The sequence below is a fragment of the Electrona antarctica genome (genome assembly GCF_951216825.1).
Source record: "Electrona antarctica genome assembly, chromosome: 11".
NCBI lineage: Eukaryota > Metazoa > Chordata > Actinopteri > Myctophiformes > Myctophidae > Electrona > Electrona antarctica.
In genome coordinates this window covers 49,252,641-49,277,578 of record NC_136792.1, presented here as the reverse complement: position 1 = coordinate 49,277,578, position 24,938 = coordinate 49,252,641, and the positions used below count along the sequence as shown (strand labels likewise).

General features: G+C 44.4%; 1 protein-coding gene across 2 annotated transcripts in view; it reads left to right on the top strand.

Annotated features, from left to right (window-relative positions):
- Positions 1-6,617: 6,617 nt before the first annotated feature.
- Positions 6,618-24,938, top strand: part of cep164 (centrosomal protein 164) — a 54,534-nt gene continuing 36,213 nt past the window's right edge. For both annotated transcript variants that reach the window (XM_079514020.1, XM_079514019.1), the window contains exons 1-9: positions 6,618-6,778; positions 10,798-10,887; positions 11,178-11,289; positions 11,904-12,156; positions 14,079-14,246; positions 14,404-14,526; positions 16,167-16,247; positions 17,465-17,557; positions 24,264-24,320. In XM_079514020.1, the coding sequence (XP_079370146.1) occupies positions 10,809-10,887; positions 11,178-11,289; positions 11,904-12,156; positions 14,079-14,246; positions 14,404-14,526; positions 16,167-16,247; positions 17,465-17,557; positions 24,264-24,320 (966 nt within the window). In that variant the 5' untranslated portion in view covers positions 6,618-6,778; positions 10,798-10,808. The remainder of the gene's footprint in view (positions 6,779-10,797; positions 10,888-11,177; positions 11,290-11,903; positions 12,157-14,078; positions 14,247-14,403; positions 14,527-16,166; positions 16,248-17,464; positions 17,558-24,263; positions 24,321-24,938) is intronic.

Genomic DNA, 24,938 nt, shown 5'->3' with positions numbered 1-24,938 from the left:
AACTAAGTGTAAATTAGGCAGAATTCCAAACCTATATAGCCTCAAAATGCCACCTGAGGCAACACCTGAGATCACCACAGTCTACCGCTTTTAAAAATGGACTGAAAAAAACAACATTTTACAAAGTGTTTCCTAAGGTTTCTCAGGCCCGTTTTCCCCCCTTCTCCGCCTTGATATTACCTAGTTTATAATTTATTTATAATATAAAAAATATATATTAATTTAGCCCCACTCGGGTCCCATGTAGTTGCTTGGTTGCATTTGCTGTTTTTATACCTTTTTTAAACATTGTTTATTATTAATATTATCATTTGTTCCTCACAAGTATAGAGTATCAAAGTCCTGATGCCACTCCGCTCATCCCCTGGAACGCGAAAGTATAGTCTCCATGGAGAATAACATTGGGTCATCTTAGAATCGTCTCGTAGAAGAATTGTGGTCCAAAGATATTGTCAGGGAGGTGTCTCTGCAGGCTATATCGTTTACGATAGTCTGTTTCTGGCGAGAATGTAACTAATTCGGCGGTGGTAACATTACCTTTTTCAGCAGTTGATGTTTCATAATACGACTCACCTCTGGAACACAATTCTTATTTGATGCGATTAAAACAAAAACAAAGTTTATTGGAATTCAGAATGGGGGGGGGGGGGGGGGGACAACCCAATTAGGATGTGTAAAATACGTCAGACTTTGGCGCTCTATACTAGTAATACAGATAATCAGCCTATATGTCACTATAGTGGGGACCATCTGTATACAGAGATGGAGGAACCAGCCCAATATAATATAATAATACATATAAAATAATATCAACATGAAAGAACACCATGTATCATATCTATGAGTGACATCTATTCTGTTCTCACTGCAAAAACTGTAAAGAAATGAACTCAATACTGTATATTTCTGTCAGGGACTGAACTGACAGTATCTGATGAAACAATAAAGTATCTATTGTACCTGCAAGCATGCACTCTTCTTTGGGTACACATCTGCAAGACAGATACAGTACACTCCTACTGTCTGTATGTCTGTGTCATGAATCTGGATTGGAAGTTGAACAGGATTATGTAAAGGTACGGTATCGCAAGTCACATTTTTGGTTATGAAGTTAAAGCTCTGTATTCTAATAGAAATCATTCAGTGTTTGTTCAGTAACAGTGTTAAATAGCTCTTCTAATAGACACTACAATATAAAGCATGGGTTTTCAACAGGTGGTCCGTGGACCACTGGTGGTCCGTGAAGGTGTTGCATGTGGTCCCTGACCATGCATTTAGTAGGAAAGTGAAGATTCGTATTTGAATTTATTGTATTGACCACAAGTTGAGAAACAATGCAGTAAATGATCTGGTGACAAATGATGACGCGTCGATGTTGTCAGTTACTGGGAAGTCGGATGTCAAGAACTTCCACAGAAAAGTGAGTTAGAATCTCAAGGGAAACCGTACCAGATTGCCTGGTTGAGTCACCATTATAAGGAAAAGTGTCTGCTTACTCATAGTCCCCCCTGTTCCTAGTGTTTCCTTGCTAGTATACATTGTGATATGTTGTGTGTCTCATGTCCTAAAGACTTTGTTTGAACCGACCTGCTCTGCCTCTGCCTCATCCTGCGTTTGGATCTTAAATTCTATCCTGACTAGAACTGTGACAGATGAGCGGTTTCTGCTCACAGCAATTATAATATTGAACATACAATACACCAGTGACTAGTTGCAAGGAGTTGCTACTGGTGTGGTTTGGGCTTAAAACACACATGAAAGGACATTCAATAACATGTTGGACTTGGAAGTGAAGATCTCTGGAGTCCACTAACCCACTAGTGGGGTCGTATCTGAGAGCAAAGGTCCATTTCTCAGTGGATTTATCATCTATGAAGGTTAAAAAACAAATTGAGCCCCCATGAAAAATCGCAAAAAAATGCGGGGAAAATTCATGAGAGCCCCAAACCCATATGGCCACCATCAACAACCTGTTAAGGAACAATAAGGCAAAACTTCCTAAATTTCATTCTGCTTTAAGTAGCATGTGACATGTCAAACTAGGGGGTTTTCATGATTCTGAATCCATTCCAAGCATTCGTTTTGCACAAAAACACTCCTTGGGCTAAAAACAGCCATTGCCGTCATCACATGTGATGAGGTCAGCACATTTGAGCACATTTGGGCAAGTGGCTATATGGCCGTTTTTAGCCCAAGGAGTGTTTTTTGTGCAAAACTAATGCTTTGAATGGATTCAGAATCATGGAAACCCCCTAGTTTGATACGGCACATGCTACTGAAAGCAGAATGAATTTGAGGTCATTTTGCCTTATTGTGCCATAACAGGTTTTTGATGGTGGCCATATGGGTTAGGGGCTCTCATGAATTTTCCCCGCATTTTTGCGATTTACATGTGGGGGCTCAATTTGTTTTGTAACCTTCATATATGATATATCCACTGAGAAACAGACCTTTGCTCTCCGCGGTCACAGAAGTATCAGATACGACCGACCCCACTAAACCTGCTCCTACCAATATCAACCAACTGTACATGTCACAAACATTGTCTGCACAAATCAGGTTGATGTCAGATGTTCTTGCGCGTTCTATTTAGACAAGCACATCCACAAAAACATGCAGAGTGAGTGAGGACTGATTTTTTTAGGTAGGTTTTTAGGAGGTAAAGCAGAAAATGTATTTCGTGTTCACAAGCTTCTTTTGCCTGTTTTTATGATTCACTATATTTATCAGACCACCAAAATGTCAGCCCCGTTGCCCCCATACACATCTTTGTGAGTGTTTGGCCAGAGGACATGAAAAGCCACTGAGTCTAAATAATCAAATAGAGATGTGTGTAATGTATACTGAAATGCAAAACAAACAAAAACAAGATGGTGGACAATGTTTTGTGCCCCTTGCTGTCAACTGATGTCAACTTCATGTAAAGCAAGCAATGAAAAGCTAATTATGCATGCGCATAATAAACATTAAGCCATTGAGAACCTATAAAACCACTTTATTCGGAACATTATTATTACTGTACATTCATGTGACCACATATCTTCAAACCAATGTGCTTTTTGAGTGGTGTAAACCACTCCTACAACTGGCTTTGTTGTGCAGAAAAAATGAGCATGGTTGCTATGTTCACCCTGTTCACCCGGGTGTGATTTCATTATGTCAGAGCTGATTTCATTACGTCAGAGCTGATCATGCTATATAATACCTTACACCACTCAGTTCACACGGGTGTGATTTTTTAATACATAAGTGATAGTGTGCATTAAAATACTGAACACACTTGAAAATGTGTGTAGTAGCGTTTGTAAGTAGGTTACGTTTACGGTTATGTTTTTAGCCTACTAATCAAAACCAACACCTTTTCGGCTTCAGCAGGCCTGTGGATACTGCAATGCAAAACTCTTTTGCAAGTGAGATTTCACGTTGTGTTGATGATGATGGATGAACATGACAACTGTCAGAATATGAGATTTTAACTATTTGCATTTCCAGCCACCAAAGAACATACATGTTCCCATCATGTACAGCTGGTACACTACATGTGTGGGCAGCAGAGCACACAGACAAGACCACTCCACAGGGCAAAAAGGTCTGATATTGCAATAAATATGTGTTTTTGAGTAATATTATGTTGTTGATTATTATGTTGTAGATGTCTTTTGATTAGAACTTTTGTTGTGGTGGTATTTCCATTAGTATTTTGTTTTAGAGGCGTTTTGATTAGTATTATGTTGTGAGGTGTTTTACTATTCAAAGTGTATATTAATTGTCACAATGTTCCTCTTTCTGTCTGTTTATTATGTGTCTGTTTATTTGTCTGTCTCTCATAAAACCTTTATTGAGAAAAGACAGAGCACATTCAAAAGCTGCCAGGAAGATGCTTCAAGACGCTTCAAACGAGTCCTCCAGCTACAGCAACGCTGACATTGTAAAAATCACCAGCACAACAATCAACCTGGTCCTGGGAGTCCCCATGAACAGCTGGGTTCTGTGGCTGGTATTAACCGGACCAGCTGGAACAATGGCCTCCGAGTTCTTCACACTCGACCTGAGTGTATGTGACATCATATTCAGCTTGTTATGTCTTCCAGCTGTTGTCATGCAAATTCGCCTGTTTGAAACATCCGCTAATAGTTTCCTGTTCACCGGGCGTCCGCTCTTCCAGTGCTGTATCTGCGTAGAGAGGTTCATGGCAGTGGTTCACCCGGTGCTCTTCCTCAAGTACAAACCCCTCAGGTACAGGGTGGCTTGCTCTGTGGTGGCCTGGCTGGTCATCATTGGGACCACACTGTTATATGGTCTATTAGAATACTACTACAACAGGGTTTTGACTTATGTTTATTTGGGTGAATGCCTATTTTTCATGTCAGTGATGCTGTTGTGCAGCCTGGCCGTTCTCAGGGCTCTGAAGCAGCCCATGCCGGGGGAGACGGGGAGGGAGAGGGACAACAGCATGAAGAGGAGAGCCTTCATTATCATCTGCCTGATCATGGTGTCATTTGTGGGAACTTTCTTTATTTGGTGCATTCTTCTAATTTTGTCCGGACAAAAACTCTGGCGGCCTGCACCAGACTTAGTTGAAGCACTTGTAGCTGCATGTATGTTCATCACTGTGGTCAGTGGGTTGCTTCAGCCTCTGCTGTACCTCTGCCGAAAGACTGGCAAACTGCCCTGTGTTAAACTAGACGATACATAGAGAATCACACAGTTAACTCCCAACATGTGTACTGTATATTAATTCATCAAGTATAGGCTACAGAGTGCCTAGGCCTACTAGTAGAAAATGTCCCTATTTAAAGTTACCCACACCACAATATTAACAACTATATGAATAACTATATTATGCTAATGTATACTCTTCTTTTCATCTCATCATGCTGTTTCTTGTCTTATTCTGCTGCCATTTTATTTTATTTTTATTTTGTTAAAGTACTTTGTAACTTTGTTTTACAAAGGGCTCTAGTCTATGAATGGATTTGAATATTGTTGCATTGGATAGTAAAAATATATACCGGTAATCCACATTATTGTCATTGTGAACACTTGTAGACGTACATCCATTTGATTGTGTTGTTTCTGTTCCAGTGTAAGTAAAGTGGCTACTTGCTATAGCCTCTTAATATTATTGTCTTCATCATTGCCATGTTTTACTCTCATTTTAATGACTCATATACGTTTGCTGCTACAAACTACAGGAACATGCTTGAATCTCTCTCTCTCCCTCCCTCCCTCCCTCCCTCCTCTGCACTCTCTCTGGTTTGCATTGCCTCATCATGTAAAACACATTTTCTAATATTACTCCTTCAGATTTTATCCAAATTTCACGCAAATCGGTACACATGCTCTCCATAGTCATGTGATCAAGACGCGTTTGTTTGATTTCTCATAATCCACCTTCATTAACTACGATTGGCTTCTAAAGCTTTCAGGAGTAGCCCGCTTTGTACCCTTTTTGTACAAATTGCCACAACTACTCAACGCAGCGTCCGATTGCGGTGAAACTGTGCATGCATATTTCCACTATGCTGAGGAAGAAATGCCACTTGACAGTTTTCAAATCAGCCTCATGGTGGCGCTACAACAGGCCAAGTCGCGTCACACACACACACACACACACACACACACACACACACACACACACACACACACACACACACACACACACACACACACACACACACACACACACACACACACGCACACACACACAAACCATGATTATATTACTCCTAAACATTTTGCCAAACATCACACATAGTACTCCTATCCTCCTGGTGGAGACCTGTGCCCAGAAGGGCACTTTTTCTAGTTCTTTTCTTTTTTTTTCAAACCCCCTCTATGAGGATTTCCTGTTTTTTTGTACGTCTCTAAATGTTATGATGAATTGAACATGGTGGACCCTCTATTGTAAATAAGTGTAATGCTTTATGGTGTCGCCCACAGTTAACAGTTTTGTATTGAGTTGTGCTTGAAATGTACTGTAATTCTCCAGACTGTTAATAAATACTTCAATCAATCAATCAATCAATCAATCAATCAATCAATCAATCAATCAATCAATCAATCAATCAATCAATCAATCAATCAAACAAACAAACAGCAATGGAACATTGCTGGACCCTCTTGTAAACAAGTGTAATGCTTAATTGGGTCGTCCACTCACAGTTAACAGCCTTTGTATTGAGTTTGTGCTTGAAATGTACTGTAATTCTGCAAACTGTTAATACATATTTCAATCAATCAATCAATCATGGATTTTCGCCATGCACACGCGTCAAACAGCGCGCTCTACGCTACACAATTCGATAGGTCACCGCTTCCAGTGTAACATCATAACGAGTGAACAGTGTTGCCATGTCTGCTTATTGTAAGCTACTTTGGGCTTGTTTTTCTGTAACGTTGCTTTGTCAGTTTCAGGTTGCGTTTTTTGGAGCTTGTTTCTAAAGTGTAGTTGCTTATTTGAGCCCATGCCCATGGGCAAAAAAATATTCCACATTTGTCATTTTTTTTCATTTTTTTAAAGCATTCTCAAATATGGGTAGCCTATGTCGCTTCTTTGGGGCTTGTATTCATAGACCAAATTGTGTATTTCTCTCACAAAATCTGGCAACCGTGGTGAAGCGTCCTTGGTGATGTGATGTTGCTAGTGGTAGCATTATGATGCTAACATGTTTCTATAGTGGTGCTAATCCTTCTATGTCTGCTTCAACATGATGGATTTAAACACTAACTGAGCCGTTCTGACGCCCAGGCTCGTCACAACACTTCTATCATCTTGGTAAGAAAACAGCAGCACGTATTGTTTAACTGTTGTTAACATTAGCTTTGACAGCTAAACAAAACAAGAGAAGAGAAGAGAGGCTACTGTGCTAAAACTGAGATGCTAAACACAACAACTAGCATAACTTTGACTGTTAGAATAATTTACAAATCGATTTGATTTGTTAGTTTAAAAAAAATCCTTTTCTGAACCGTATTGTTTGTTAGGCTTTACTTCACAGTAAACACACACACACACACACACACACACACACACACACACACTTGTTGCTTGACATGGTCTACTGTGTGTGTGTGTGTGTGTGTGTGTGTCTGTCAACCTTTTTAAGATGGACAGAACATGCAACAGCTGTCCTGTCATTCACACTGGTGGTAATTGTAACTCTGACAGTGTTACAAATGGACGAAATGCGAGTCCATTTGGTTCCACTCTCTTACAGTATAGACATAGTTTACATCACTGAACCTTATAATTTAAATTGCAATAAGGACCCCAGTTTGACTGGCATAAGACCACGGACCCCCATTTGATTAAAAATAACAACTCTGAGAGTGTAAGGGTCCATTTGGTTCCATGTGCACACTCTCAGAGTTACAGACCTGTAAGGGTCCATTTGGTTCCATGTGTACACTCTCAGAGTTACAGACCTGTAAGGGTCCATGTGTACACTCTCAGAGTTACAGACCTGTCCATTTGGTTCCATGTGTACACTCTCAGAGTTACAGACCTGTAAGGGTCCATTTGGTTCCATGTGTACACTCTCAGAGTTACAGACCTGTCCATTTGGTTCCATGTGTACACTCAGAGTTACAGACCCCGCATGTAAGGGTTAATTTGGTGGATGGTGGATAGTTTGGTGACACTGACCTGAGGTTACTCTGTGGTGGGAAATAATACAACTTATACAAGACAACGGTATATACGGTATAATACGAGGAACAGAGAATGACAGCTTGGCACGCACGACAGATGCAGAATGCAGCCTTGTAACTTTTCATTTTGTAGAAGAGGCAAACTAATATTGTTTATGCCGTTTGCTTTGATGGAATAATTGATTGAACACGAACACGTACGCTGTGATTTGATTTGATTTGGGTGTGTTCTAAATTAAGTGTTTGTGTTGATTATCTTGTATTAATCTAATTATAGTACACCAATACTATTATACAGCTGGGTCTGAATTCGTTAAAATCGTGCACTTGGTGACAAGTTTTTGATTTTTGGTATGGTGGTAGGTATGGTTATAAGGTTTTCAAAAACCATCGCAAACAAGTTGGGAGCGCCCCCTAGTGGTCCGTTTGCAATGAATCTAATATTAAATGGGTCAGTAGGCTATATGGTTATAAATCAAAATAATTGATAAAAGAGATTTTCCAATGGATTCTATTAGTATTGGGTGTGCTAAATAACATACTAAAAAATTAGGAAAAAATAACTTCTGGAAAGGCATCATTTTCAAGATGGCGTCCACGATGGCTGCCGGGAGCTTAAAATGCCTATAAACTGGGATTTAATACATACAAAATCATAACAATTATGCACTTGGTGACAAGTTCTTGATTTTTGGTATGGTGTTAGGGATGGGCATAAGGTTTTCAAAAACCATCGCAAACGAGTTGGGCTCGCCCCCTAGTGGTCCGTTTGCAATGAATCTAATATTAAATGGGCCAGTATATGGTTAAAAACCATAATAATGGATAAAAGAAAAAAATCAATGGATTCTATTAGTATTGGGTGTGCTAAATAACATACTAAAAATTTAGGAAAAAATAACTTCTGGAAAGGCATCATTTTCAAGATTGCGTCCACAATAGCTGCAAAATGCCTATAAAGCTTGGATTAAATATGTTTAATTTTTTTTTTATAATTGATAAAATAGATTTTCCAATGGATTCTATTAGTATTTGGTATGCTAAATAACATATAAACATTTTGGGTGAAAATAACTTCGGGAAAGGCATAATTTTCAAGATGGCGTCCACGGTGGCCTCAGTAAGCTTAAAATGCCTATAAACTGGGATTTAATACATACAAAATCATAACAATTATGCACTTGGTGACAAGTTTTAGATTTTTGGCATGGTGTTAGGTATGGGCATGAGGTTTTCAAAAACCATCGCAAACGAGTTGGGCTCGCCCCCTAGTGGTCTGTTTGCAATGAATCCAATGTTAAATAGGCCAGCATTGGATTCATTCATTCATCCCAGCTTTATAGGCATTTTGCAGCTATTGTGGACGCAATCTTGAAAATGATGCCTTTCCAGACGTTATTTTTTCCTAATTCTTTAGTATGTTATTTAGCACACCCAATACTAATATAATCCATTGAAAAATCTCTTTTATCAATTATTATGGTTTTTAACCATATACTGGCCCATTTGATATTATATTCATTGCAAACAGACCACTAGGGGGCGAGCCCGACTTGTTTGTGATGGTTTTTGAAAACCTTATACCCATACCTAACATCATGCCAAAAATCAAAAACTTGTCACCAAGAGTATAATTGTTATGATTTTTTATGTATTAAATCCCAGTTTATAGGCATTTTAAGCTCCTGGCAGCCATCGTGGACGCCATCTTGAAAATGATGCCTTTCCAGAAGTTATTTTTTCCTAATTTCTTAGTATGTTATTTAGCACACCCAATACTAATAGAATCCATTGGAAAATCTCTTATCAATTATTTAGATTTTTAGCCATATACTGACCCATTTAATATTAGATTCATTGCAAACAGGCCACTAGGGGACGCTCCCAACTCGTTTGCGATGGTTTTTGAAAACCTTATAACCATACCTACCATCATACCAAAAATCAAAAACTTGTCACCAAGTGCACGATCTTGTTGATTTTGGACGAATTCAGACCCAGCTACTAAGAAAGATAAAGATGAAGGGAAAAGAGACCTTTTTCCAGTGCAATAATGTTTCAAGTTTACACATACAAATAAATTACATTAATCAGTTCTGCAGATCAAACAGCAGTGACAAATTAAAAACTCTGTGCAAAATGTATCAGGTCTCTGAGACCCGATGAAGACCAGAGGCAGGCGGGGTGTGACCGAGGGCGGGTCTTTGTCGACTTTTAGAATCATGCGGATAGATCAGGTCTTACACGAGAAGAAAAAGCCCTGCACGCACAAACGTGTAGACAATTTGACTTAACTTTTTTTCCTTTATATTGTGCATTACAGACACATTCACAGTTCACAGACACATTAACAGTTCTCACACACCGATGGCACCAACCTGAACATCTAATCGGGAGCAATTAAAGGTTCAGAGTCTTGCTTAAGGACACTAAGGGCAGATTCACACTACGGTCCCGGCTCTCGGGTGCGCACTCGGCTCGGGACCACTTGGCAGATGTTGTGGTTAGTGTGAATGCTGCGTAGTGCGTACCGTTCCTGGGAGCAGATCACCCCAACCGTTCCCGGGACCACATGGAGGTAGTCTCTGGAGTGATTGAATTAAATGTTCTCTGACGGATCGATGTGAAAGCATTGAATACAGTTGAATGAAGTGTACTCGGATACGGATCGCTGCAATGTGAAAGCATTGAATACAGTTGAATGAAGTGCACTCGGATACGGATCGCTGCAATGTGAAAGCATTGAATACAGTTGAATGAAGTGTACTCGGATACGGATCGCTGCAATGTGAAAGCATTGAATACAGTTGAATGAAGTGTACTCGGATACGGATCGCTGCAATGTGAAAGCATTGAATACAGTTGTTGAATGAAGTGTACTCGGGTGTGGAAGAATCAAGGCCAATGTGAACCATGGCCAGCGGGGGACCAGGCAATCGTACTATATTCGGGAACAGTTTGAATCAAACGGACTCAGTGTGAATCTGCCCTAAGACACTAACTCTGGGGGAGCCCTGGATCGAACCCGGGAACCTCGCGCGTCCCATGCGGCCGCTCTACCGGTCACTCTACTTACTCAGTCCATAGAGAACCACCTCACACATACACTGTGTCATCATTGCGTCTCTGTCTCCATCCATACAGCTGTGTCCAGGATGACTGCAGCTGCTCTCATAGGAGACCAGCTCATTCTAGAAGAGGACTATGATGAGAACTATACCCCCTCGGAACAAGGTAGGTGTTCAAAACAAATGTGGGTCATCTCATTGTCATCGCCTAACTCGGGCTTTTGGGAACACCAGTTTTTAAGTTGCTCGATTCAGTAATTGGATAATTGACATATATATATATATATATATGTCAATATATATATTTTTACACTCCATTTGAACCATGATCGATTCATCGAAAACACCCGTCCTTGGTTCTGGTGACTGATATTGTCCTTCTAATTCCCTCTCTCTCTCTCCACCCCCCGGCCTCTCTCCCTCTCCCTGTCTCTGTCTAATGTCTCTCTATCTCAGAGATCCAGGAGTATGCCAGAGAGATTGGCATTGATCCAGATGGGGAGCCGGAGCTCCTGTGGCTGGCCAGGGAGGGCATCGTTGCCCCGCTGCCTCGCGAGTGGAAGCCCTGGTGAGTGTAGTGAGGCTTCGGGTGGAATCAGCCCTGGAACAACAACATATTTTCAGATGGGGGTCGGTCGGTGGCCAAATATAGTTTGAGAACCACTGATCTAGAAACATGGGTTTTGATTTAGCATGATTTAGAAGGCATTTTTTGAATTTGGTCTCAGTCCTAAATGGGTTAACGAATTTTGAGCGGGAACCCCTTTTGGTGTTACATACATTATGTTATAATTTAGCTATTGAAAAATAGCAGATCTACAAGCTCATAGCGCGCCACCGAGTGGCGCGCTACGAGCTTGTAGGTCTGCTATTTTTGAAAAATCGTGAAAATATTTATTTCAGAAAACTGGAGGATTTAGAAGATTTTGTTTAAATTTCGAGGTCAGGCCTGAATGGGTTAAAGCCGTACCGATAGTGACATGTATCCATCCATCCATCCATCCATCCATCCATCCATCCACCCATCCATCCATCCATCCATCCATCCATCCATCCATCCATCCATCCATCCATCCATCCATCCATCCATCCACCCATCCATCCATCCGTCCATGTTATGTGAGTCGTTGAAGTGACCCCCACCTCCTCCTCCTCCTCCCCCCTCCCCTCCTCCCCCCACAGTCAGGACGTGACGGGTGACGTGTACTACTTCAACTTCGCCACGGCCCAGTCCACCTGGGACCACCCGTGTGACGAGCACTACCGCCGCCTGGTGGCCACCGAGCGCGAGCGCAGCGCCGGCACGGTGGGGCCCGGCGGCTCCAACGCCATCACCACCACCACCGGGGGCGCCCCAGGCAAAAAGGACAAGGAGAAGAAGAAGAAGAAAGAGAAGAAGGAGAAGAAGGAGAAGAAGAAGAAAGACACCTTGAAGGTAAAGTATCTTGTATAGAGGGTATGTGTGTGACATCATCATCATACCCGGAAGTTATGCTGGAACACCTACTGAGTGGCAAAAAACTACTTTCTGGACCTTGACAGCTCATACATCCAAACAGAAAAGTCATAATTGATTGCATTAAATAACTTTAAACAACATTAAATTCACTTTGTCACTCACTTTGCCACTCGATTTTCCACTCGATCTGCCATTCACTTTATGCATGCGCATACCCTCTATACCAGGTCCCATAGGGGGCGGTAGGTGCCGAGTGCCAGCTAAATGTGCAACATGAGCAGCAGAGAAGAAGAGCTCTTGTTGAAACCGAAAGTACCAGAGTGCCGTGTTCTTTTTTTAATGTTTTTTTTTGTGGCTTTCGCCTTTTTTTATTTTATATATTTTATGGAGGGACAGACAGTAGGCTGACAGGAAATGGGGAGAGAGATGGGGGGGATGACATGCAGTAAAGGCCGTCGGGATCAGGAGTCGAACCCGCGGCACACTGCCAGACTGGATTACCAGCCAAGGTGCCTGGACCACTGAGCCACGGCACAGGCCAGAGTGCCGTGTTCTACTGAGGCCCACAGAGGCGTACTAGCCATGCGATCATTGTTTTGTTTAGCGGGAGATCAAATTCATGTTTTATTAGGCTCTGATCATGGAAATTCATCCCATCATGAGCCATACTGTCAGTAAAGACGGCGTGCACACAGGGATATTGGCTGTTCCTTACATGGACGCTAGCGGTGGCTAGCGACGACGCTAAAATAAGGTCAATAATATTTTAAGGCTTAATGGATTAAGGCTAATTTATCAAATCTCGGGATCTCGTCCCCGGCTACCTGTGCATTATTGATCTCGGTCTTGGTTACAAAGGAGTTAACCCATTTTGGGCGGGAACCCCTTTTGGTGTTAGCATTATGTTATGCTTTAGCTATTGAAAAATAGCAGATCTACAAGCTCATAGCGCGCCACCGAGTGGCGCGCTACGAGCTTGTAGGTCTGCTATTTTTGAAAAATCGAAGAACGACTGACACAGAAACGTAGCTTTTTCAGAAAACTGTCAGGATGTAGAAGACATTTTTAGAATCTGATCTCAGGTCAAAATGGGTTAATGTTGGTATGGTCACATATAAACCCCTATAAAAAACAATTGCGCAATACCGACAGCCGGTCAGCAAGTGAATTCATATATTCATATTTTAGGCCATTAAGAAAAACTATATACCAAATGTCCCACTCGGACTCCACACCCCCGGCTGCCGTACTCTGTCAACAGGCTTCCTCCACCTCGGAGGAAAGCCTGGTCTGTGTTGCTAAATCGCCCGTGTGATCCGGTCTAGGCGAGTAGGCGTGGTTTAGTCCATTTTGACCTGAGATCAGATTCTAAAAATGTCTTCTACGTCCTGACAGTTTTCTGAAAAAGCTATGTTTCTATGTCAGTCGTTCTTCGATTTTTCAAAAATAGCAGACCTACAAGCTCGTAGCGTGCCACTCGGTGGCGCGCTACGAGCTTGTAGATCTGCTATTTTTCAATAGCTAAAGCATAACATAATGCCAACACCAAAAGGGGTTCCCGCCCAAAATGGGTCAGACCAGGTGATAAAAAAATAAAATAAAAACTGCATCGCTTTTTTTTTGGTCCCCCCCTGTTTGTTTTTAGTCTCGCCAGTCGCTACGACTTGGAATAAAAGATGGATATACCAAATTACAAATATACCGAAATATATTGGGTAATTCTGATAACGGTTTGGCAGTTCCTGCCTGATGACTACAAACCAGTGACCACTACAACATGACGTAATTTAACCATCCGCTCCCGCCCCGATCATAAACCCCGCTCCCTCCGCAAGAAGCCTGTTGGCTGCCGGGACTAACACGAGGTTAATGACCCGTCCATCCTTCTCCTTCTTCAGGGCTTGGTTTCGGGCCTGGGCTCCCTGCCGTCGCCTCTGGGCAGCCTGGCTCCTCTCAGAGGTCTGGACGGCCCCGGGGGTCCGCTCTCTGGACCCATCCCGGCTCTCAGGGGGTCCCTGGGCAGCGCTGGGGCGCTGGAGCCCCTCAAGACCTCCTCCTCTCTGGGGGTAAGAGCACTAGAAGGTCAAATGAGCAGTTTGAACTTTGTCTGCTCATTATTGTATTTGTGTCATCACTTCCATTCTAATTACGCTCTCGTCTTGACCGCCTTTCTCCTCCTCCCCCTTGCCTGCCTGTCTGCCTGCCTGCCTGTCTGTCTCTCAGGTTCTCCGCAGCTCCAGTGTCCTGGGCAGCAGACAGGAGGAGAAGGTGTCTCTCTCTCTGCCCGGCTTGGACGAGGATGATGATGATGATGAGGACGATGAAGACAAGCTGTCGCTAAACGAGGTAATCAGTGGATGCAAGGGAGGGGGACCGCCCGCTGATCGGACGATCACGCACGCACACACGCACACACACACACACACACACACACACACGGACTACGCTATGATGTCGAATCTATCCCCGCCAATTAAGGATGTTTTTAAACTTTTATATAACCTGCCTGGTCCCTGCAGGCTATTCGATCCATGCATGCTTCATCTATTCTTATATTCATTGCATAAGCAACCAAAATGTCATAGCGCGCCACCGAGTGGCGCGCTATGAGCTTGTAGGTCTGCTATTTTTGAAAAATCGTCAAAATGTCCCTCAAATCTTTCTGAAAATTGTCATGATTTAGAAAACATTATTTTTAAATGTCAACGTCAGGCCTAAATGGGTTAAGACAAGCATTACACAACAAATCATTATTCTTTGTATGCTGGCTATTGGCGTGAGAGCAGCAGATGCCCACATGGCTGCTAGAATCAAGTGCTGACCAGGGATCAGATTACAGCGCAATATATGGGGTCCCGTCCGTTAAACTGAGGGCAGAGAGAGCACGCACAAAGCGCATCAAATCAATGGTGTGATGACTGTGATCATGGGTTACTTTACTTATTCATCAAGGTGAAAAGGTCCATCGAGGCATCGCTTATAGGCTATAATCTATTATCTATAATAGGCCTATTATTTATTCTGACTTCCAAGTTATTGTGATATTTATGCAATCAAATAGCCTATGTTTCATGTAGTTCTTCTATCTCTCACAAGTAGGCCAGTATGGGCTTGAAGTTGAATGACCCTTAAATAGAAAGGCAGGAAATTACTTTAATATTTAGGGTTCAATCTGGTCTCGGCGCTATAGTGCTTATAGTTTAATAGTTCATTAAATTCCGAGGAGCCGGAGGACTCATTGGTTACAAAAACCGGACAGCCTCTGCACAGCATAAAGGACTTGTAGCCCAATTGCCAACCAGGCAGTCCGTGTATAATATTTTTGTATAGCCTAAAAGAACGTCAACAAGTTAAATAAATGTAAAATTACATGCGTCTCACTTTACTGGCAAAATAGTGCCACCTACTGCTTATTTCATGAACTTATTTCATATCTCCCATGGGCCATCAGTCACATTTTATGGAAACAGCGGACAATGCGCTTTTCTTTTTTCGACTTAATGAACATATGCTTCCTATTTTCGCAAAAGGCTACTGGTAATGTCTCTATTTCTCTCTCTCAGCTCAGTTGTAATGTCTCTCTCTCTCTCTCTCTCTCTCTCTCTCTCCCTCTCCCTCTCTCTCTATCAGCTCAGTGGTAATGTCTCTCTCTCTCTCTCTCCCTCTCTCTCTATCAGCTCAGTTGTAATGTCTCTCTCTCTCCCTCTCTCTCTCCCTCTCTCTCTATCAGCTCAGTGGTAATGTCTCTTTCTCTCTCTCTCTCTCTCTCTCTCTCTCTATCAGCTCAGTGGTAATGTCTCTTTCTCTCTCTCTCTCTCTCTCTCTCTCTCTCTCTCTCTCTCAGCTCAGTGGTAATGTCTCTCTATCTCTCTCTCTCTCTCAACTCAGTGGTAATGTCTATCTCTCTCTCAGCTGAGTGGTAATGTCTCTATCTCTCTCTCAGCTCAGTGGTAATGTCTCTCTATCTCTCTCTCTCTCTCTCTCAGCTGAGTGGTCGTGGGTCAGCCAGACTTCTGAAGAACCTCCATCTGGACCTGGACGTGTTGGGTGGAGGTCTGCAGTATGAGGTCTGTCTGTCTGTCTGTCTGTCTGTCTGTCTGTCTGTCTGTCTGTCTGTCTGTCTGTCTGTCTGTCTGTCTGTCTGTCTGTCTGTCTGTCTGTCTGTCTGTCTGTCTGTCTGTCTGTCTGTCTGTCTGTCTGTCCTTTTGTATTTTGTATTTTGCAAGAGAAACAAGCTGCCAGGTCTACGAAATCGAGCGCAAATATTTGCGCTCGATTGTCTGTCGAGCGCAAATCTGTCTGCCTGCCTGCCTGGTGCATTTCTAGTTTTTTTTACTTGCAAAACAATACTATACGAAGTAAAATGATAGGATATTTTGCCGGTTACATATCAATATGCTTCGATCATTGAAATTAAAATCGATGTTTAGATGCAGTTACCGTATGGTTACAGGCTACAGCCCTATACACTAGGCCTCATTGTCTCCACCAGGCCGAAGGCATGGGGAGAGAGTATGTTTTGCACTCCGTCCATGTGTGTGTGTGTGTGTGTGTGTCCGTCCTTCCGTTACCAGCTAATCTCCGGCACCGTTAACCCGGTCGATGCCAAACTTTGCACACACACTCCCTGGATGCCAACGATGAACCTTTGCCCCACATTTTCCAGAACGGCCTGTTATAGCGCCACCATGAGGCAGCTTTTCACATTTTTTACCTAAAACTGCACCGATCTGCGTGAAACGTTGCATGCACACTCCCTAGAGGCCAAGGACAAACCGTTGACCTGCATTTTCCGCATCTGCCTTTTATAGCGCCACCAGGAGGCCGACTTTTGTAAAACACATTTTTTGATATTACTACTCCAGATTCTGTCCAAAAATCGTTACACAGTATCTCTATGGTCATGTGCTCAAGTCGGATCTGTCCGATATTTCATATTCCATCCTAATTGGCTATAATTGGCTTTCACAGTTTGCAAGATTGCCCCGTTTTGAACAAAAGCCTCAAATCATGAACGCAGCATGCAATTTACGTGAAATCTTTCACACATTTTCTTACTAGGCTGAGGAATATATCCCACCCTTTTCACATTGGCCTGTTATAGCGCCACCAACAGGTTGATTTTTGCAAAACACATTTTTGGAACAAAATGCCTCAAAAACATGTTTATATTAATCCTAAACATTTTGCCAAACATCTCACACAGTCCTATCCTCCTGGTGGAGACCTGTGCCCAGAAGGGCACTTTTTCTAGTTTGGGCTTTGTTTTCACCCGTGGATGCAGGACAGTGACGCCAGCGCCGCAGCTCCGCTGGAGGAGAGGACCGAGCCAGAGCTGCAAGACCTCAACCTGTCGGGAGAGCCTCCGTCTCACCAGGTACGCCACGCTTGAAGATCCTTTATTCTTTTCACCGAAGGTACTGTCGCTCTGTTGTTGTTTTGTGAAACAAAACTACACCGAGTGGTCATCCATCATTTTGAAGATAGCAAATCTATGAACTCCCAGCGCGCTCTTCGCTACACTAATCTGATCCTTGTGTGTGTGTGTTGTGTATCCAGTATGTGTCATTTAACAACTAACTAACTACCGTAATTCCCTACCAAAGTGTGAACTTGTTTCTCTTTCTTTCTCCATCCGCATGCCATCCGTCCACCTCCACCTCTTTGTCCATATCACACTCTTTACTTTCCTCGCCCCTTCCTCCCTCTTCTCTTCTCTTCTCTTCTCTTCTCTTCTCTTCTCTTCTCTTCTCTTCGCCTACGTTGCACATGCCCCCCCCCCCCCCCTAACCCAAAGGAGGAGGAGGAGGAGGAGGAGGAGGGCGGCACTGCTCTCCGCGGAGGCCTCCCACCCCCAGCGCGCCTCTTGCTGTCTCCCCTTGCCGCCAGCGGGGGAAGACAAACTGCGACGGGGAGGGGAGGAGCCGTGGGGCGGGAGGAGGAGGAGGTGGGGGAGGATGTGGACAACACGGGGTGGGTGGTGACAGGAGAGGGGGAGAGAGAGGGAGGGGAGAGAGAGGCGGGAGAGGACGAAGGAGGAGTAGGAGGAGGCAAAGAACCGGGGGAGGAGAAAGGAGGCGAGGAACACGAGGAGGAAGAAGAAGAAGAAGTGAGCGAAGAGGAGAAACGGAGAAACGACAGGGAGGAGGAGGAAGAAGAAGAAGAAGTGAGCGACGAGGAGGAGGGAGGCGCGAAAAGAAAGGAGGCACGTTGCTGGGGCGTCGTCGGGGGGAAGGGAGAGGGAGAGGAGGAGCAGGCCGAAGACCCGGAGATAGAGGAGGAGATAGAGGAGGAGTGCGAGGACCAGGGAGGGGAGGAGGAGGAGGAGGAGGAGGTTGACGCGAGCAAAGGGCTGGTGGAGAGGAGGCGCCGTGCGGAAAACGACGGCACAGGGGTCGACGACGGAGTGATGGAGCGCGGCGGGGAACGGAGCAAAGCGGAAGGGAGCGACGGAGAAGGAGGAGGAGGAGGGTGGGACGAGGAGGAGGAGGAGGAGCAGGAGCAGAGCGAAAAGGTCGTCGAAGGAGTCGCGGACGAGAGAGACGCGGAGGAAAGACGTCCGGACGAACGAAAGAACGACGTAAGTCGGAAAGTCGTGGTTGCTGCTGCGGAAGAGGAGGAGGAGGATGAGGTGTTGGAGAGGTGCTCCCTGAGCCAGAAGTTCCCGACCGAGGACGAAGAGGAGGAGGAGGAGGATATCGATGAAGAGGAGCAGGAGGAGGCTTACGGGAGGAGCCACTCTGTGGTCCGGAGAGTCCAAGCGTCTTCGGAAAGCGAGGAGGGGGAGGAAGTGGTCGAGAGGTTCGACACCCAAACTCCTCCTCCTCCTCCTCCCGCTGCCCTGGATGTGACCGAGAAGAAGAGACAGCCCCAAACAACATCATGCCCCCCACCACCAACGACGACAACCTGCCCCCCGGCAGAGGTAGGGCTCTGGCTCCGCTTTCCGGTTGGTTGTGCTGCTGCTGCTGCTACTCACGCTGATTGGTTTGTTCCCCCCCCCCCCCCTCATCATAATCATCTTCATCCTCCTCACGCATGTACCGCCCCTCCTTTCCAGTCCCAACTCCATGTAGCATGCACCCCTTCTTCCCCAGTCCAACTCCAGTGCCTTCTTAGGGCAGGGGGTTTTCGACCCTTGTCATATCAAGGCCCATTATTTATTTGGCCTTTGAGCCACGGACGGACCACTGTTCTCTCTCAGACCCGAGACGACAGAATATTTTGTTGTCGGTTAATCATTTTGTCAACAATTCCATTGCTGTATTGAATGGTTGATCGAAATAACGATTATTTAGCATTCTCTATAATTGTGTAAACTTCTTGTAAATTAAGAAATGCGGATGTATATGGGTCCATTTGGTTTCATTTTACGCTCAAGAGTTAAAGGACCACTTCACCACTTTTCAACCTATCTTCATATACTAGTCCTCACTAATAATCATGATAAAATGGCTACCATTTTGTCTGTGTCTCATAGGAGGACTGTGGGCAGTTCAGAAACCCGTCCACCAGTGACATCATCGATGGGGAATCCAAGCTAATAGAAACTGCAGGCTTTCTAGTCCTGAAAAGTTGCAATGCGAAAATGGAAGCCATCGTTCTCATGATAATAAAAATCAAAACATTTTTCTAACAAAATATTGTTTAAAAAAAATCTGAACTGCCCAAAGTCCTCCTATGAGAAGCAGACTGAGTAGAAAAAAATGGTGCCATTTTATCATGTTTATTAGTGAGGACTAATTATATGAAGATGGGTTGAAAAGTGGTGAAGTGGTCCTTTTAAAGGTCTAATACAAGTCTATTTGGATACCAACTCTCTATCTCATTTAGCTGGAGACCACCTGGAATAGCTTTATAGTTTCCGATTTTGGAATCGTATATTGCGGCGTAATAATTGCAGATAACGATGTAATAATTGTGACAGGCCTACGGGTGGTCTACACGTTGTCGGAGCCCCCCCGAAGGACTGGCTTGGAGAGTTCTGTGTCCTATGGGTGCTTCTCTCTCTCTCCATCTCCCTCCATCTTCCACCGGTTGGGAACCGGTTCAGTTCTTTTTTGGTTCGTAGGTATAGTTTTGCCCACTCAATTCATAATTAAAACCCATTTTGGGCGGGAACCCCATTTGGTGTTTGAAGCATTATGTTATGCTTTAGCTATTGGAAAATAGCAGATCTACAAGCTCATAGCGCGAGTGGCGCGCTACAAGCTTGTAGGTCTGCTATTTTTGAAAAATCGTGAAAATGTGGCACAAATCTTTGAATATATATTTCAGAGCGAACATTTTTAACTAAAATATTTGCTTCTGGGGGGTCCCTGGAACTACATATTTTGAGATGGGGGTCCGTGACCCAATAGAGATAATTCTGGGGGTCCTTGACATGAAAAAGGTTGAGCACCACTGACATGGAAACATGGGTTTTTCAGAAAAATGTTACGATTTAATTGCCTTTCTTTTATCGACCTCAGTCCAAAATGGGTTAATGTTCCAATTTTGGAGGTCTGGCTCATGGACTATAAGAAGAACCAAAAAGAACCAAACCGGTTCCTAACCGGTAGAAAAGGGGCCTGGGGGGTGTCCTCTCTCTGCATCTCCCTCCCTTTTTCCCCCGTGAGAAGGGAGGGAATGCTGTATACACGTATAGCATTATGTCGTAGCAAGCACCAAAAAAAGTGTTTTTTTTCTCGAAAGGGCACATTGCCAAAAGGGCAGGGGGTGCTCTAGCACCCCCTAGTGTCTATCTGTGCACGCCACTGGTGCATTGTTCATACGGGTGCAGTTCACAGTAACATAATAATGGACACATTATCAGTGATGCAAATGGCCTGCATCCTGCATCCTTAGACCCACGACATTGAGAAAGGACGCAATCACGGGATGCAATACTGTACTCGGTACTGTACTTTAAGGTCGTTGAAGTAAGACTCACAAACGGTCCCTGGGAACCCATCTAAAAGACCACCCCTGGGTCCACCCCGGGACCCATTCCATTGAAAACCTATTTACACACGGGCAGATACAAAGATACAAGTCCACCATTGATTTTCAATGGGAAGCCATCTGACGTTTGTATAGCTGCTTGCTGCAAAAGTTACACAAAAAAGTTGAGCTGGTTTCAACTTCAGCTACAAAGCTACAAATACAAAGTCATCTGTCAGTGTGTGAACGCAGCTACACAGCAGGTCTTCATGCGACACTGTGAAAGGTACTTTTTTAAATTTCACCCAGCAACTAGTCTCGCGTATCCAGACAACCATTCCACATTCTCCGAATGCTATATAGAGTCTGGAACTACACCTCCCGAAATCCGAGTAAGGAAGCTGGCATGTGTGCGACTGTAAAGACGAAACGGAAGTGGGGAGGAGGCTCCACTTCCGCTTTATATTTTACTCATGATCAGAGCTTCCTGTTGCCTCCAGACAGAGGCAACAGTCTGGCAACGCGAGACTATACCCAGCAGCAGACCCCCGTCCCAGACCAGTACCACCTCCCCCCCCGTCCTTCTGTAGTGGCAGTCTGCTTATACTGGCTTGCATATAGTGCTTACTGCTTCTGTATGATACACTATGTAGTCCAGGGGTCACCAACATGTGGGACAAGTGTGTCCGGGGCAAAGACTTGTTCTTGTCTGTGGTCAAATATTAGATTTTTCTTTTTTTTAAATGTTTTTTTTTGTGGCTTTCGCCTTTATTTTATATATTTTATGGAGGGACAGACAGTAGGCTGACAGGAAATGGGGAGAGAGATGGGGGGGGAAGACATGCAGTAAAGGCCGTCGGGATCGGGAGTCGAACCCGCGGCACACTGCCAGACTGGATTACCAGCCAAGGTGCCTGGACCACTGAGCCATGGCCCAGGCCTAGATTTTGTTTTAAGAACAACTTATTTTGATCATGAGGTTTTCTTCAGAATACGTACGACACTCATTTACTATGTATACAGTATGTATGACATATTATTTTTTTTAATATTTGTTTTTGGCTTTTGTGCCTTTTATTGATAGTTACAGTACAGTGAAGACAGACAGGAGAGAGGGAGAGAGAGAGAAGGGGAGAGACATGCAGCAAAGGTCGTCATGAACGGGAGTCCAACACGCGACACGCCGTCTTGGCAGTGGTTGACCAGTGGTTCTGAAACGTGTTATTTCCAAGGAACCCATAACTCTCAGAGTTACAGACCTGTAAGGGTCTCATTTCAAAGAACGCTGAAGGTCCCTCGTCCCACTTTGAGGACCACATAACTAGCACGCAGACAGTATACATTTAGGCATAGCTCTGTTTCTGCTAATGTGTGTGTGTGTGTCCGTGGCAAAAAATGAAACTGAAAGTTAAAACAACACCACAGAGTTCTTTGTTTTTTGTTATATCTCTCCAAAAAAACGTAGTTACTGCACTCTCTGTACTTAACACCACTCAATGACCAGCACAGCTAGCTGCAGACTGTCTGCTCTGTGTGACGTAGTGCAGAGTCATGCTTCATAACGACCAGCTGCATCGTCTGCTCTGTGTGACGTAGTGCAGAGTCATGCTTCATAACGACCAGCGCTGCAGACTGTCTGCTCTGTGTGTGACGTGGTGCAGTCATGCTTCATAACGACCAGCGCAGCTAGCTGCAGACTGTCTGCTCTGTGTGTGACGTTGTGCAGAGTCATGCTTCATAACGACCAGCGCAGCTATCTGCAGACTGTCTGCTCTGTGTGACGTGGTGCAGTGTCATGCTTCATAACGACCAGCTGCAGACTGTCTGCTCTGTGTGACGTGGTGCAGAGTCATGCTTCATAACGACCAGTGCAGCTAGCTGCAGACTGTCTGCTCTCTGTGTGACGTAGTGCAGTCATGCTTCATAACGACCAGCGCAGCTAGCTGCAGACTGTCTGCTCTGTGTGTGACGTGGTGCAGAGTCATGCTTCATAACGACCAGCGCAGCTAGCTGCAGACTGTCTGCTCTATGTGACGTGGTGCAGAGTCATGCTTCATACCGACCAGCGCAGCTAGCTGCAGACTGTCTGCTCTGTGTGACGTGGTGCAGAGTCATGCTTCATAACGACCAGCGCAGCTAGCTGCAGACTGTCTGCTCTGTGTGACGTAGTGCAGTCATGCTTCATAACGACCAGCGCAGCTATCTACAGACTGTCTGCTCTGTGTGACGTAGTGCAGTCATGCTTCATAACGACCAGCGCAGCTAGCTGCAGACTGTCTGCTCTCTGTGACGTAGTGCAGTCATGCTTCATAACGATCAGTGCAGCTAGCTGCAGACTGTGTGCTCTCTGTGTGACGTGGTGCAGAGTCATGCTTCATAACGACCAGCGCAGCTATCTACAGACTGTCTGCTCTGTGTGACGTGGTGCAGTCATGCTTCATAACGACCAGCGCAGCTATCTACAGACTGTCTGCTCTGTGTGACGTAGTGCAGTCATGCTTCATAACGACCAGCGCAGCTAGCTGCAGACTGTCTGCTCTGTGTGTGACGTGGTGCAGAGTCATGCTTCATAACGACCAGCGCAGCTAGCTGCAGACTGTCTGCTCTGTGTGACGTAGTGCAGAGTCATGCTTCATAACGACCAGCGCAGCTAGCTGCAGACTGTCTGCTCTGTGTGTGACGTGGTGCAGAGTCATGCTTCATAACGACCAGCGCAGCTAGCTGCAGACTGTCTGCTCTGTGTGACGTAGTGCAGTCATGCTTCATAACGACCAGCGCAGCTAGCTGCAGACTGTCTGCTCTGTGTGACGTAGTGCAGAGTCATGCTTCATAACGACCAGCGCAGCTATCTACAGACTGTCTGCTCTGTGTGACGTAGTGCAGTCATGCTTCATAACGACCAGTGCAGCTAGCTGCAGACTGTCTGCTCTGTGTGTGACGTTGTGCAGTCATGCTTCATAACGACCAGCTTCATCTCTTGCTGTGTTTCTGCTCTATAAAATGCTGTGTTTGTGACGAGCGCTCATGCACGTCAGTGTTGTTGCCTCCCCTGCCACTGACACGTGTGATAAGAAGTAAGTTAGCATTACACGTTGAATTATTAAAAGTTAGTTACTGTGTAATATACATAATAATGAATGTTTTCTCGTGCGTCCGTGCAGGAGACCGAGGCCAGTGAGCACATCGAGGCGTCGCTGTCTTCCATAGAGGATGTGAAGGTACAGTACATCTGTGAAGTCTTCACGTTCCTCCCCACGGTAGTTTATAGCTAAATTCCAATACCCCCAAATCTCGCTCACTCACACTCGGTCACTCCAGCACGGTGGACCTGCTGAAATATGTGACAGTCGTGTAGACAATCACATAACGTCAGTGTCCGAACGTCCAGTAAATCATTGCGGTTTGTTTATTAGCAGTTTATTAGTTCAACCTAGCGGTATTTAGGCCACGCATTTAACCCATTTTGGGCGGGAACCTCTTTTGGTGTTAGCATTATGTTATGCTTTAGCTATTGAAAAATAGCAGATCTACAAGCTCATAGCGCGCCACCGAGTGGCTCGCTACAAGCTTGTAGGTCTGCTATTTTTGAAAAATCGAAGAACGATAGCTTTTTCAGAAAACTGTCAGGATATATGTAGAATACATTTTTAGAAGTCCACAAGATGGTCACATATTTCGGCATGTCACCAATTTCACCGTAACACCGCCATGCTGGAGTGAGTGAGTGGCTGAGATTTTGGGTATTGGAATTCGGGCTTTTGAGGTGTAGTTACCTCGTCCAGCCATGTTGACACAGCGGATAGATTGAATCCTGTGCAACTTGGTTATACTACACA